This window comes from Dromaius novaehollandiae, chromosome 1 (genome assembly GCF_036370855.1).
Source record: "Dromaius novaehollandiae isolate bDroNov1 chromosome 1, bDroNov1.hap1, whole genome shotgun sequence".
NCBI classification, from domain to species: Eukaryota; Metazoa; Chordata; class Aves; order Casuariiformes; family Dromaiidae; genus Dromaius; species Dromaius novaehollandiae.
The window spans coordinates 35,842,510-35,855,652 of NC_088098.1; the positions used below are offsets into that span (position 1 = coordinate 35,842,510).

General features: G+C 40.3%; 2 protein-coding genes across 3 annotated transcripts in view; both read left to right on the forward strand.

Moving 5' to 3' along the window:
* NUP107 (nucleoporin 107) overlaps positions 1 to 10,804 on the forward strand; it is a 29,267-nt gene extending 18,463 nt beyond the window's left edge. The window contains exons 16-28 of the mRNA XM_026100356.2: positions 702 to 847; positions 960 to 1,008; positions 2,112 to 2,181; positions 2,635 to 2,753; positions 5,054 to 5,092; positions 5,447 to 5,597; positions 6,688 to 6,794; positions 7,738 to 7,840; positions 8,063 to 8,223; positions 8,480 to 8,605; positions 9,086 to 9,199; positions 9,484 to 9,651; positions 10,461 to 10,804. Of these exons, the coding sequence (XP_025956141.2) occupies positions 702 to 847; positions 960 to 1,008; positions 2,112 to 2,181; positions 2,635 to 2,753; positions 5,054 to 5,092; positions 5,447 to 5,597; positions 6,688 to 6,794; positions 7,738 to 7,840; positions 8,063 to 8,223; positions 8,480 to 8,605; positions 9,086 to 9,199; positions 9,484 to 9,651; positions 10,461 to 10,568 (1,461 nt within the window). The 3' untranslated portion in view covers positions 10,569 to 10,804. The remainder of the gene's footprint in view (positions 1 to 701; positions 848 to 959; positions 1,009 to 2,111; positions 2,182 to 2,634; positions 2,754 to 5,053; positions 5,093 to 5,446; positions 5,598 to 6,687; positions 6,795 to 7,737; positions 7,841 to 8,062; positions 8,224 to 8,479; positions 8,606 to 9,085; positions 9,200 to 9,483; positions 9,652 to 10,460) is intronic.
* Positions 10,805 to 11,440: 636 nt separating this feature from the next.
* MDM2 (MDM2 proto-oncogene) overlaps positions 11,441 to 13,143 on the forward strand; it is a 45,821-nt gene continuing 44,118 nt past the window's right edge. For both annotated transcript variants that reach the window (XM_064508886.1, XM_064508889.1), the window contains exons 1-2: positions 11,441 to 11,935; positions 12,020 to 12,130. In XM_064508886.1, the coding sequence (XP_064364956.1) occupies positions 11,546 to 11,935; positions 12,020 to 12,130 (501 nt within the window). In that variant the 5' untranslated portion in view covers positions 11,441 to 11,545. The remainder of the gene's footprint in view (positions 11,936 to 12,019; positions 12,131 to 13,143) is intronic.

Genomic DNA, 13,143 nt, shown 5'->3' on the forward strand with positions numbered 1-13,143 from the left:
TTTCACTGCTAAAAGAGTCTAGCACGATTCAGAGAAGTATATGTAAAGGTTTAGATTTTTTTCAAAGGGAGTTAACTAATTACATTATATATTGGCTGTCTTGGGAGCTTAATCAGTTATCTTTCAAACTGAGATTTTCAAACTTCCCATTATCTATTTTAGAGGAACAATGAGAATTAAACGTCCAAACAAACTACATGTTTTATTGTGTTGGTATGCTTTTAGTTTCTGAATACAGTAAAATCATTTAAAAACTTCAAGGCGGTACTGCCACCAAAGCAGCAGTGCTGCTACCCTTCACCATTCTTCACTGCTCTGTGACTTGTGCAACCAGGACATTAACCAATAAGGCAAAGTGATCCTGCTGAAAAATGACCTGGCAGAAAAGTGAATAGTTCTCATCTGGATGGGTTTTCTAAGCTGGTGAGTGGTGTCAGACTGGGTATGGTGTCAGAATGGTGCCATGTGTGTAAGGAGCATAGGGATATTTCTTTTGACTACCTTTGACTTTAAAATAACCAAGGAACTAGAGCATTATGCAGCGAATGGATTTTTTGCATCTGGCGTTATAAAAGCAAAGGCTACTGTTCAAGGTGTTAGCCTCTTTTGAGGCCTGGAAATCTAATCTAAATTAAAATTGCTATGTTCAGATTCTGGTATTTCTCTATCTCTGATTAATTTTTGCTCTCTTTAATATGTAGCTTCTTCCAGTTTGTGATACGTGGGAAGATACTGTTTGGGCTTATTTCAGAGTCATGGTAGACACTCTCGTAGAGCAGGAAATCCGTACTTCAGTAATAACTGTAGAGGAGATGGAAGAACTCCCTAGAGATTATTTAGAAACAAAGTAAGTCTTAAGTAATGTTTATGTTCCTACCTTCAAGGAAGTATCCATATGACCTTTTCACAATATTCAAACTAACCTTTTTTTGTTCCTTCTTCTTTCTCTTATTTTGAAGTTGGACTTCAGAAAAAGTTTTTGAAGAACTTCAGGCAACAGACAAAAAGGTATATGTTAATTACAGTGTTTCTCCTTGGTGTTCACGATTTTTAACTATTCATTAGGTTGTACTTTTTACTCCAGTGTTTAAAGGAATGCTCATGCAAATATGCACAGCGACGGATTTGTTGGAGGTTTTCTGTAATGTGTACTTTCTTAATTACAACTGACTTTTCCATATGCTGCTACCTTTTAATGAAGAAAAAGATACAGATCTTGTCTTGTCGCAGATCTGCCAAACTAGCTGGCTGTGCTAAAGAAATAGCTGACTATGAAGTGCTGTCAGACATACAAAGCAGAAAAAATAAATTCTCTATTTAACATTTAGATAAAATATTTGAAGATTGATTGCATGGGGTTTTCTTTATAGGAGATTTGTGAGCATATTTCATTTCTCTGAGCATTTAGGAGACTATTTGGTTAAGCAGACTGTGTTTCTGCATTACTTTTAACACTAAGGATATTTATTACATGTAAGATGGAATATATGTGACTTATCTGATAATTCTGTAATGATTAAATTGAAGCTTGATTTATTTTTATTTGACAGAAGAGACAAATAGCATTCTTCATATTGTTAATTTGAAAGACAACTTGCAGACTAATGCAGTTAGCCACAGATACACCGAGCTGCCTTTCTAGTGCTATCCTCACCATGCAGGAAATTAAAGGTGCATCTGTATCATATTTCATGCATTAATTCCTCTACAGAAAAACTTCTCTTCCACCTTCAAGAAATTTCACAGGGCTTGTCTTCAAGGATTTATACACATGTTGCTTCTTCTGTGACTTTATAGAATCTATTTTCTGTAATAACATTATTTATTCTCTAAAGCAAAAAAAGCCCTTAGTTTTAGATTTCTTACATGGTAGTATTAACTCCACATAATCTGTATGCTGGTTCTTTCTTCCAGTTTGTCAATATTCTTCTTGTAATTTGACAGTCAGATAGCAGGTGCATTTTCTCCTGTGCTCTGTGCAGAATACCCTTTGAAATAAAATAGCTTTTTTCCCTAAGGAACTTTTGTTTTATTTGTAAATTTTCTTTCTTTATACATTAGATTACACAAGATTTTTATTCAAAGTTTGAACTTTCTTTTTCTCTCTGCAGAGAGTGATAGAGGAGAATCAAGAACATTACCATGTGATTCAGAAATTCATTATACTGGGAGATGTAGATGGTGAGCTCTTTCCTAAGTGATCTTTAAATGTCAACTGACTACATTATTTCTAGTGACCTTTCCAGAAGCTTAAAAGTGAATGGGTTTTACAAGTGCACAGTAGGCAAACTCCAACTAAAAACTAAGCTGCTTACTTCTTTATTCAAGAATTACCGTGACTCTCTGCAGTTCAACATACAAAGTAGTTTTCAAAGCAGTTGTGAAACCATGTAAATGTGTTGGAATGTATGTGAGAACATTGCTGTAACTTTTTCTGAGAAATGACAAAATACGCACAGCAGCTGTTTAAACCAAACAGCAAAATCTTTCCAAAACTGATGTCGTTTTGCTTTATTGGACTTTTAAGGCTAAAATGTATTTGTTGAATAGACGCATAGTTTTGAAATATTTTTTAGGCATTTTTCCACCTTTCCCAGGATATGGCTAACATAAATATTTACTTGCTGACTACAGGTTTGATGGAAGAATTCAACAGATGGCTTTCAAAAGACAGAAGTGTGCTCCCAGGACACCTCCTTCGTTTCATGACACATCTTATTCTGTTTTTGCGCACTTTGGGCCTGCAGACTAAAGTAAGTTCACCTGTATTTGATTTGCTATCATAGCAATATCCACTCATTGGATTAGAAATGCATGTATGTAAATAAATAAAATAAACTGCATACAGTGATACTGAACTACTACTAGGCTGATGAGGAGCTGCATGTTTAAATAGTGTATTTGCTGATCTTGGAGTCTAAAAGCAACATACAAAATTAGAAAAGAGCCTCATCCTCCCCTCCAGTTCAGTTTGTACTGACTGAAAATATTTTTACAAGGATGGTGTATTCCAGTCATAAGGTCTTTATTGAGAAGGACTCAGAATTCAAGCTTAGGCTTATATAGGAAAAAAGCTGCCAAGATGCTTTGTATATAACCTGATCTTAGACACAGCTCTTGGAGTTGTACCTATTGCTGTGAGCTCATAAATGCTTCTATTTGAGGTAACTGGCTCCTTTTGGTGCTAGCTGAAGCTTTCAGATTTTCTCCAAATATATCCAAAGTACAGCTAATTAGCTACCTAGCCTCTGTGATAAACAAGCAGATGGGTCATGTAGCTGCAATAACTCCTTTCTGAGGCAATCGCAAATAATTAATCTCCATTTCTGCTACCTTCAAATTTAGAAGCAGTTATGTATCAAGTGAGTTTCTGAATGTAACCTATTTTGCCAAAAACAAGTGTGTGTTTGCATTAACTGATGAGAACACAGCTCAAAGGTATTACACTCTTTCTCCATGTCTAGAATCATTGCTTTGCTCCCTTGTTTGAACTTCTCTCAAAGTCACTTATTATTTAGCTAATTGGGAGGGCTTGGGGATTGTTCTTTTTTAGCCAATTTGGTAGAGTAGGTCTTTAAGGTGGAGTAGCGTAGAACAAGTTGTTAGTTGTTAGCATATGTTCAGCCAGTGGTGGGGGGTGGGCAAAAAAGGTGGAATCTCCTAGATGAATTCCACTGTGGGAAGATGAGTAGCTGTTGACTGCTGCCTCTGTAACCTTGAGAATAGGTGAATTTACCAGTAGACCTCAGAAGGGAGGCGTAGTTGTGCAAGCTTTTATGATGTTCCTTATTTGGTGTTTTGAGTACAATTCATACTAGTGTATGCTTAGATGAAAATCTCAAATTTCACTTATAAATGGTTTTAGTTTTCACACTTGTAGAGAAAAGCTGAGAACATTCTACTCGAATAATGCTTTTGAAGTATCAAAGCACAGAGGCAAAAAGAATGCACGCTTGTTCTTACTGAATGTTTTAACACTTGGTATTAGGGATGGTTATGGGAATTTGACAAAAATCCACTTGCATGGTTTTAGCACTGTTCAGCTTAGACTGACTATGGCTGATGACAGTAGATCAGGACTGAAACCAAATTGCGGATGAAAATCAAAGTTGGCTGTTGCTGAACATGTTCCATTCTATTTCTAAATAACCTCTTTAGGGAATATGAAAGCAGTACATAAATTTCTAGGACTGAAGTCAGCAGTTGTAACATAAACGTCAATTAAAAGTCTTAAGATGGGCTGGTACCTTGCTTATTTTGTGAACTATGACTCATACATTGCAGTGTCTGACAATGGCTTTAGATTCTCATCTGACTGTTAACTACAGCAAAGGATACCATCTTGTGGGCTGAACAAGGGCTCTAAATAGACTTCATTTAATGTTGTTTTTAATTTTTAGAACTTAGCAGGAGTGGTATCACTCTTACCATTTGCCCTGGCATAAATACAAGTCTGCATAGATGCAAGATATCCATATCAAGCTAAAATAATAGCTCTTCACCGTAACAAATGCTTGATTCTTAGCTAAAGCAGTCTCAGTTGCTTGGACTATACTTGGCAGTAACAGGTGAGCCAGATGGCATCAAGAGTCTCTCTCCATCACGCCTGTATATAGGAACATAAAAATTTTGTGTGATAAAACAGGGCAAGTAGCACACTGCAGTCGTCATCTGTTCTCCTGACTCTTGATTTCTCAAGTGAAAAAAAAATACAGTAAGCCGGAAGGATTAACAAAAACAAACCATCATAAATTTATCTGTTAGCAACTATATGATGCAAAAACTAACTTTCCAGTTAGTCTAAGAACTACATCTAGTTGCTGAAAAATAAAACCCTTGGAACACTACCTATTTTAATCAGAAGAAATCTTTTTTTTTTAATTGACCTCCAAGAAAAACAGTTCTCCCGATTGAGCTTGTTTGAATTTGTAGGTTACTGAAACATGGATGAGCAGAAAACCTTGTGCTTGGTAGTAGTGATAATCTGCAAAGTATGATTGTTTTTTGGCAAGCCATCTCATTTAAAATTGAATTTTTGTTTGTTTGTGATAAGGAGGAAGTTTCTGTTGAAGTCCTAAAGACCTACATTCAGGTGAGCTTTCAAAAGTGTATTTTGCTTTCTCTGAAGTACTTTAGAGGAGGAAGGAGGAGGAAGAAAAGGACACTTTAAAAACTAGAAGATGGACAGAGTTATGATGCAGTTAATGCTGTCCTCTTAAGAGATGCCTGGAAGTTTGCCTGCATATAGGGGGGTTTCTGTTAGCAATGCTTAAGTAAGAGCCAGTTTTATCAATCCCTGTTTAGAAGCTGAGAATTCAGTGCAATCTTTTTTTATGAGAACAAAATAATCAGAAATTTTTGTTACATGTTGTTTAATATTCGTAACTTATGTGATTACATAGGGGGGTGTAGTGTGGGTTCCTAATACTTGCTTTTTATTCTGCAGCGAATGATATCAGAGAAGCACACAGATTTAATAGCATTTTATGTTAGCCACTTGCCTCCAGAGCTAGCTGTTGCTCAGTACGCTTTATTTTTAGAAGATGTTATTGAAAGCGATCAACGCCACCACTGTCTTGAATTAGCAAAAGAAGCAGGTAAGATATGCTGATATTTTAATTGTCAGTTATTTATCCTGGGTTATGTTGTCGTTCAGTAGTCTTTAATGCAAAACTAGCTCTGAGGATGATACTGAATTGTTTCCATCCTGTCTGTCTTCACTATTCAATTAAATAAAATTAGTTTGCTGATCACTTTTTTGAGTAGGTGTATTATGTCTTCTAACTATAACCTGGAACTGCAATTCTTAAATTAAACTAAATATTACTTTTGCCTCTGGATCACATCAAAACACAACAGGACGTAAATGCCAACTAACTGTCTCAAATGTGTGCTCTGAAGTTTTACATAACCATATTATTTAGTTCGGGGAACTAATGGCAAAAATACACACTTTTTCTGTGGATTTGGTAAAATTATGAATGTGTTAATTTTTGAGGGGGCATGTTTACAGTGTTCTTTCTCAGGCACTGTGGTTGTTTGCATTACTTGTAGTTTCCCCTCCAGGCCTATACATCAAATTCAAAGGGACTCTAATGAAGTAGCTCACTTTATCCCTTGCTTGACAAGGCCTCTGTGCTGCTCAAACTCAAAACTCGCAAAGAAATTGTTACTGCAGAGTTCACTGTCTAGCTCTTCTTCAGTTATTTTTAGCCATTTCCTTGTAAAGCTTAGCTAAGATTTGAAAGGTATAAGTTAGTGTTTCAGAATCTTTGAAAGGACTGTTCTGAACTTCTGGTACATCTCTGTTAAATCCGACATTCTTTCCTTTTACTTGAAGATTATAGGAATTAGTAGACTTAGCAAATGCATGTGTATATATCTATATTAATGTGTGTGTGTATACATACCTACATAGCGGTCCTCTGACACAGACTGAGAAGCTTTTTGACTATTTTTTATTACTGTCTCTTTCCCATGTTTGATATTCTCTTTAAAATCTCAGATATCACTCTTCTAAATGCTTGCAATAAATTATGTATATCAAAAGCCTATAATTCAGTCTGACAATGTGAGCATGAACAGACATGTAAGAATTGCTAGTGGTAAGAAATATGATCAACAACTGAACTCTGAAATTCACTTTGTGGCAAGTTTAAATTCTTACGTAATTCTCTCTTAACCTAGGTCTGGATGTTGCAACCATTACAAAAACTGTTGTTGAAAACATCCGCAAGAAGGATGCTGGTGAATTCAGTCACCATGATCATATGTTAGATACTGGAACAACAGAGGTGAGTACATCTTGGAGGGCAGATACTCCAGTTGGCAGAATTGTGAGTACAGATTCCTTTATCACAAGTGATTTTTTTTCCTTTTAACTATTTGCCAAGGAAGCACCTTCTACATCTCCTTGACCTTCTGGGCTGTAGCATGTGTCATGCTGCAGTGTGTCGATAGGCAAGCAACAAGTAGAGACAAAGCCCATGAGATGACTATGACAAAAATATGTTGCAGCTGAGAGTAGGATATTATTGTAGCTTCTAATTACTATGAGGATTAGCCTTTTGGATCTCAGATATACCTTTATTACATGCTTGAGGCACAAATTCTAGCCGCTACAGTTGTTTCCTTAATTGACAGGTTGTCGCCATTGAATGTCAGTTGGATGCAATTCAGTATTTCAGTGATGAGGGATTGTTAACAGTTACCATTTTTTCTCCAAAGCACTGTTTAGAAAGCAAGCAGTAGTTTGCAAACTTGAATGTTTTTTTCCTCTGTTCAGTAAAAAGTTAAACTCTTTCAGCCTTTCTAAGCCAAATAGACAGTTTATGTAGTACAACAGTTAGCAAACTGTGTTTACAGACCGATGGTACTCCTGAAATTGTAGTAAGCTTTCTATTAAACCATGTTTGGGTTTTTGTTGTTGTTTTGGGGGGGGGGGGGGTTGTTTTTTTTACAATGTATTCATAGTAAAGTTTGAGGCAGATGCACAGTAATCCATAAAAATTCTTGAGAGTTGATACTGGTCCATTGGTCTGAAAATATTGGGTATACTTGAAAATGGATTTTTTGATGAATCTAGACTGCAGAGATTTTTTCCTAATCTTTTGATACTAAAGTTGTGATTAAAGCTGTCTCTTACTAGTATTTCATAATACTATGCAAAGATTTCTAGAAACATCAGCTCTATGCTTGAAGTGTTAGTGAATCTAATAAATATGTTGGCTTTTACAGGTGGATCGTTTGAAAATAGATGTAATTGACTGGCTTGTATTTGATCCTGCACAGAGGGCAGAAGCGCTCAAACAAAGCAATGCAATCATGAGGAAGTTCTTGGGTACTAAACTTCACAGATATTATATTGTAAACTTTTTAAATGCTGTTTTTGTTCTCATTGACTCTTGGCACTAGATATGAATTAATTTTGAATCTAGTCTATTAAAAAGTATGGGTATGATCTATCATACCTCATAGTGGCTTAATTGTGATAGTTTGTCAGTTTTTATAAATAAAGTATGGAAATTGCAAAGCCGTTGATACTCAATTCATGTACTCATAGCATCCAAGAAACACGAAGCTGCAAAAGATGTGTTTGTGAAGATTCCCCAAGACTCTATAGCAGAAATATATAACCAGTGGGAAGAACAGGGAATGGATACTCCACTTCCAGCTGAAGACGACAATGCTATAAGAGAACACTTATGTATTCGGGCATATCTGGTGAGTGTCAAATGCAGTATGCTGATATTCCAGGTTATTACTTAGAAATAATGCTGGCTTTGCCTTGATGGTGAAATTTTAAGCCTTATCCGTTTAATTTAACTTCTGATTGCTGGATATCCTGTAGTTGAGATTTTTACAAATATGAGGTTCTTTCTATATTTGAAAGTACATGGGCTTTTGTGCATTTAATGAGATTCTTATAATTACATAAATGAGTCTAAAATGTGCAAACACTTTTTCCAATGCAATCTAGGAAGCCCATGAAACCTTCAACGACTGGTTTAAACACATGAACTCAGCTCCACAGAAGCCTTCTTTGTTACCTCAAGCAAGTTTCACTGAGAAAGTGGCCCATGAACATAAAGAAAAGAAGTATGAGGTAGGTAAGATTTCACACTGTTGTTTATTATAAATCATTTACATTTGTGATTAGGAGGCAGTCTTATTTTTCCTTTCTAAAAAGAAATTAAATGCTCCTCCCTCTTCCCCCACTGCTCCCACTCCCCCCGCCCCCAAGAGTTCTTTTTATATATCAGGTTAGTATAAATATGCTGTATTCAATTTAGACAAGTATTTGTTTTATAAACATGACAAAGTCATATAAAATGTCATTTAAAATGGCTAATGCTCTAATTGGCTTTGCTTTTGAACAACCTGTTTGACACTCTTTTTACAGGGAATTAAGCAAGCATATATATGGCAGTTAGCAGTTGGCTTTTAGGTTTTAGCCATTGGCTGAAGATTTTCTTTTGCGCTAGAGTTGTGCTAACTGGTATATGCTAGGGTGAAAATACTATGTTAAAATAGATCTTGGAAATTATCCTGTTCTGCAGTACATAACTTTTTGTTTCTTTGCCAGATGGACTATGGTATTTGGAAAGGTCTCTTGGATGCTCTTACAGCTGACGTGAAAGAGAAAATGTACAATGTGTTGCTGTTTGTTGATGGAGGATGGATGGTTGATGTTAGAGAGGTAAATGAATTTTCATCTCGTGGCATAGACCACAAAGAGCTGGATTTTACACAGTTGTACCTTTGTAGTTGTCTTCTAGTTTAATGTGCTGCTGTCTACTCAACTATAAATCACTGTCTTGCTGTGACCCATTATAGATTTCTTCCCCTTAGTTGCCATATGAGTCAGATCTATAGGCTTGCTAGTCCAGTTTTTGCCTTTGACACTACTGCTATATGGAGATAATACTGTGTTGCTTCTTGATGGAAATGTTCATATGCTAATATATATTTTACTATGGTAAGGATGCTGAGGATGACCCTGAACGAACACATCAGATGATTTTGCTGCGAAAGCTGTGTCTGCCAATGATGTGCTTTTTACTACATACAGTGTTGCATAGTACTGGACAATACCAGGAGTGCCTAAGGCTGGCTGACACAGTAGCTTCTGAGCGACACAAACTTTATACGGTGAGTTACTGAGAGCTCTAGACAGCTTAACTTCAAATTAAAAGTTCTGTGGCTGGACTCTTGGGGGGGGGGGGAAGTGTATATATAGAGGAAGACACTTTATGTTCCTAAACTTAAATTTCTTCATCTGTCCCATTCACTGTGGGAGTAAATGATTTTCTTGTACACTGACTTATAGAATCAGAGTCAACTCTGATACACTGCTGTCCTCTTGAAGGTGACAAATTTGTGACAAGCAGTTCTGAGTATTGCAGCTACTGATTTTTGGAGGGGCCTATTAAATTGCAATAAGTTGACTTGTAATTGATTTTTTTTTTATTACATGTCAGAAAAGTTTATAAGCAGGTTGTGTTTCTGAGCGGTTGGTCTACATAACCTCCCCTCTGCTCAAACCCCTGAAAAACAACCCAAAATGAAATCACTTAAAGTAGTAAAAATTAATTAAAAAAACAAAACAGGTATTAGAAATCTGAAAAAAAAATCCACCAAGGCTAGGAAAAAGACTGTGATGCATTTACCTGCATTGGCTTAATAAGATTCCTGACAGTAATAACCAGAAAATTAAACTCGGATGGTTCCCAATGATTCTTCTAGTAGTTATTGAGAACTACTTGCAGGTTTTGAGTAGCACCACCAGCTTCCACTCCTTTACTGAAAGCCATTCTGAAATATCAGGTTACTGACACTGTCTTAAAAGAAAAAAAAGATCTAAAACACGGAGTAGCTTAAATAACTACCATTTACTTTTTAAATCAGTGCTATACATTGCAAATGTAACTATACCTTTTATTATGTATTTTTGTTCTCAGGTATTTTCAAAAGAAGAACTCCGAAAGCTCCTACAGAAGCTGAGGGAATCTTCTCTGATGCTCCTGGACCAGGATCTTGATCCTTTAGGATATGAAATTCAATCATAGAATTTCATGCTAGATAGTGACAGAAACTTCTGACCATGAAGTCCAGACGTTCTGGCTGTAAAAAGAATAAAACCAACCATGAATCAGTTAAACTTTCTGATGTTTGTAAAACAGAACAAACACCACCTTTGTATTTCACTTCTGAAGTTGAAGAATTCTGACGGAAACTTGAGAGAGGATATTTGTTATATAGCCTTTTCCTAATGTTTTTTTCTAATAAAAGTGCTTTGCCAACAGCAGATTTATTCATTTTAATCTAAGGTGTGGTTGTATGAACGTGGTGTTCGTATGAACCTCCTTAATCTGTTACATACCCCAGCGCTGCCTGTGGCCTGGCCACGCTGCTCAGCAGAGGAGGGTGCGAGGGTACCACGGGCTGAGGCTGCGGGAGGACGTGCAGGGAAAGCGGGAGAATCAAAAGAAGAACAACGCCACGGAGATTACGTGTTGCTCAAGGGCCCTTGAAAGCACCATTTGTGCCCCTGTTCTTGCACATACGCTGCGGGCAGTTGCCGAAATGATGATGTCATCCCGAACTTGGGAAGGGCGTGAGAGTACCTCGCCCCTTGCGACGTGGAGGGGCTGCATGTCCTGAGAAGGCTGCTCCTCGCCGCGCTTACGTGCGTCAACACGCGCTCGGCTTCCGGAGCGGCCGAGGGCGAGGCCGTACGTACGCCCGGCTCGCAGCTGCGGCAGCCGCGCCGTGTACCCGCGGACCTTCGGCCGTTCCCGTGCGCGCAGGGAGCGGCGGGGCCGGGGGCACCGAGGGGGCACCGAGGCAGCACCGGCCCGCCCGCGGAGGCGGGAGGCGGGAGGCGGGAGGCGGGAGGCGGGAGGCGGGAGGCACCGCCCCCGGGCGGGGCGCGGCGGCCGCGCCTGCGCATGCGCGCGGCGGGGGCGGGGCGTCCCCGAGCGGCCGGGCGCGCGGGCGGCCGCTGCCCTGCGCGGGCAGCCGGCGCCGCGGGGCGGAGGGCGCCATGGGCTGGGCGGCGGCGCAGGGGCGGCTGGCGGCGGGGCTGCTGGTGAACCTGGCCGCCTCCATCTGCATCGTGTTCCTGAACAAGTGGCTGTACGTGCGGCTGGGCTTCCCCAACCTCAGCCTCACGCTGGTGCACTTCGCCGTCACCTGGCTCGGCCTCTACCTGTGCCAGGCGCTCGGCGCCTTCGCCCCCAAGAGCCTGCGGCCGCGGCAGGTGCTGCCGCTGGCGCTCAGCTTCTGCGGCTTCGTGGTCTTCACCAACCTCTCGCTGCAGAGCAACACCATCGGCACCTACCAGCTGGCCAAGGCCATGACCACGCCGGTCATCGTGCTCATCCAGAGCCTGGCCTACGGCAAGACCTTCCCGCTCCGCATCAAGCTCACCCTGGTGAGGAGGGGGCCGGGGGGGCCGGGCCGGGCCGGGCCGGGGCGGGGGGGCGCTGCCGGGCCTGACGCCGCCTCGGCTTTGCAGCTCCCCATCACGCTGGGCGTCTTCCTCAACTCGTACTACGACGTGAAGTTCAGCCTGCTCGGCGTCGTCTTCGCCGCCCTCGGCGTCCTCGTCACGTCGCTCTACCAAGTGGTGGGTAACGGCTCCGCGGGGGGGGGGGCACGTCCCGCATGCGGCGCTGCTCTGGGCGCCGGTCGCACCCGGTACCTTGAAACGACGCGTTTCGCGCCCCCGTCGCGAAGAAGCTGGGTGAGGACCCACCGCGGCCCGGCAGGTGGATGCTGCAAGCTTGCGCCTCATTTCTGACCTGAGCCTGTTTCGGGGGGTGAAGAGCGGTTCATGGGTAAAAACCCCTTTGCCCTAGAGAGCATTAATTTTCCCCTCACTAAACTAAGCGCCTTGCAGCTGGGCCTTTCCCTATAAAGCATGTTTTCCAGTCCCTTAGTTATTTTCATGGCTTGTCCTTGAGCTTTTTCCATTTTATCGACGTCCTCCTCTGATTCCGGGCTCAGCAGTCAGGTATTTCCATACAGGTTGCACCAAGTGCCAGCTGCAGACACAGTATAACCTTTCTGTTTGGTTAGACCTACCCCTATACAGCATGTTTTTCCAGCCCTTCAGTATTTTTCATGGCTTATCCTTGAGGTATTTACATCCGCCTTCTATTTAAAGCTGAATAGTCTGAGGTATTTCTATAGAATTTGCACCGGTGCCAAATACAGACCTGATATAACCTTTCTGTTTGGTTACAGTTAAAAGAAAAATAGATGCATCCAGGGGTTACCTTAGCCCAGCTTTGTACTGTCATATGCAACTCATTATCTACTGTGACTTTAAAAGCTTCCGAAATTAGAGTCCCCTTTCATGTTGATATGATAGTCACCATCAAACTAAGCCTGAATTTCTTTGCAATAGATACACTGCGCCTCCAAAAGAAGCAAGGCTCTTTGACCTGTAGTATACAAGATGCCTCTTGTCCTCTTTTGGGGCTAAGGAAGAGAAAGGCAGCAAAATAACTTCAGATGATAGAATAGCACACGTACAGGAGAAACGTTAGCACTTGAGTGAAATTTACCTGTAATTTTTCAGAAAACTTAGCAAATTTATGTTGTGTACACTGGATGCCCTGTTACTCATAAATTCGT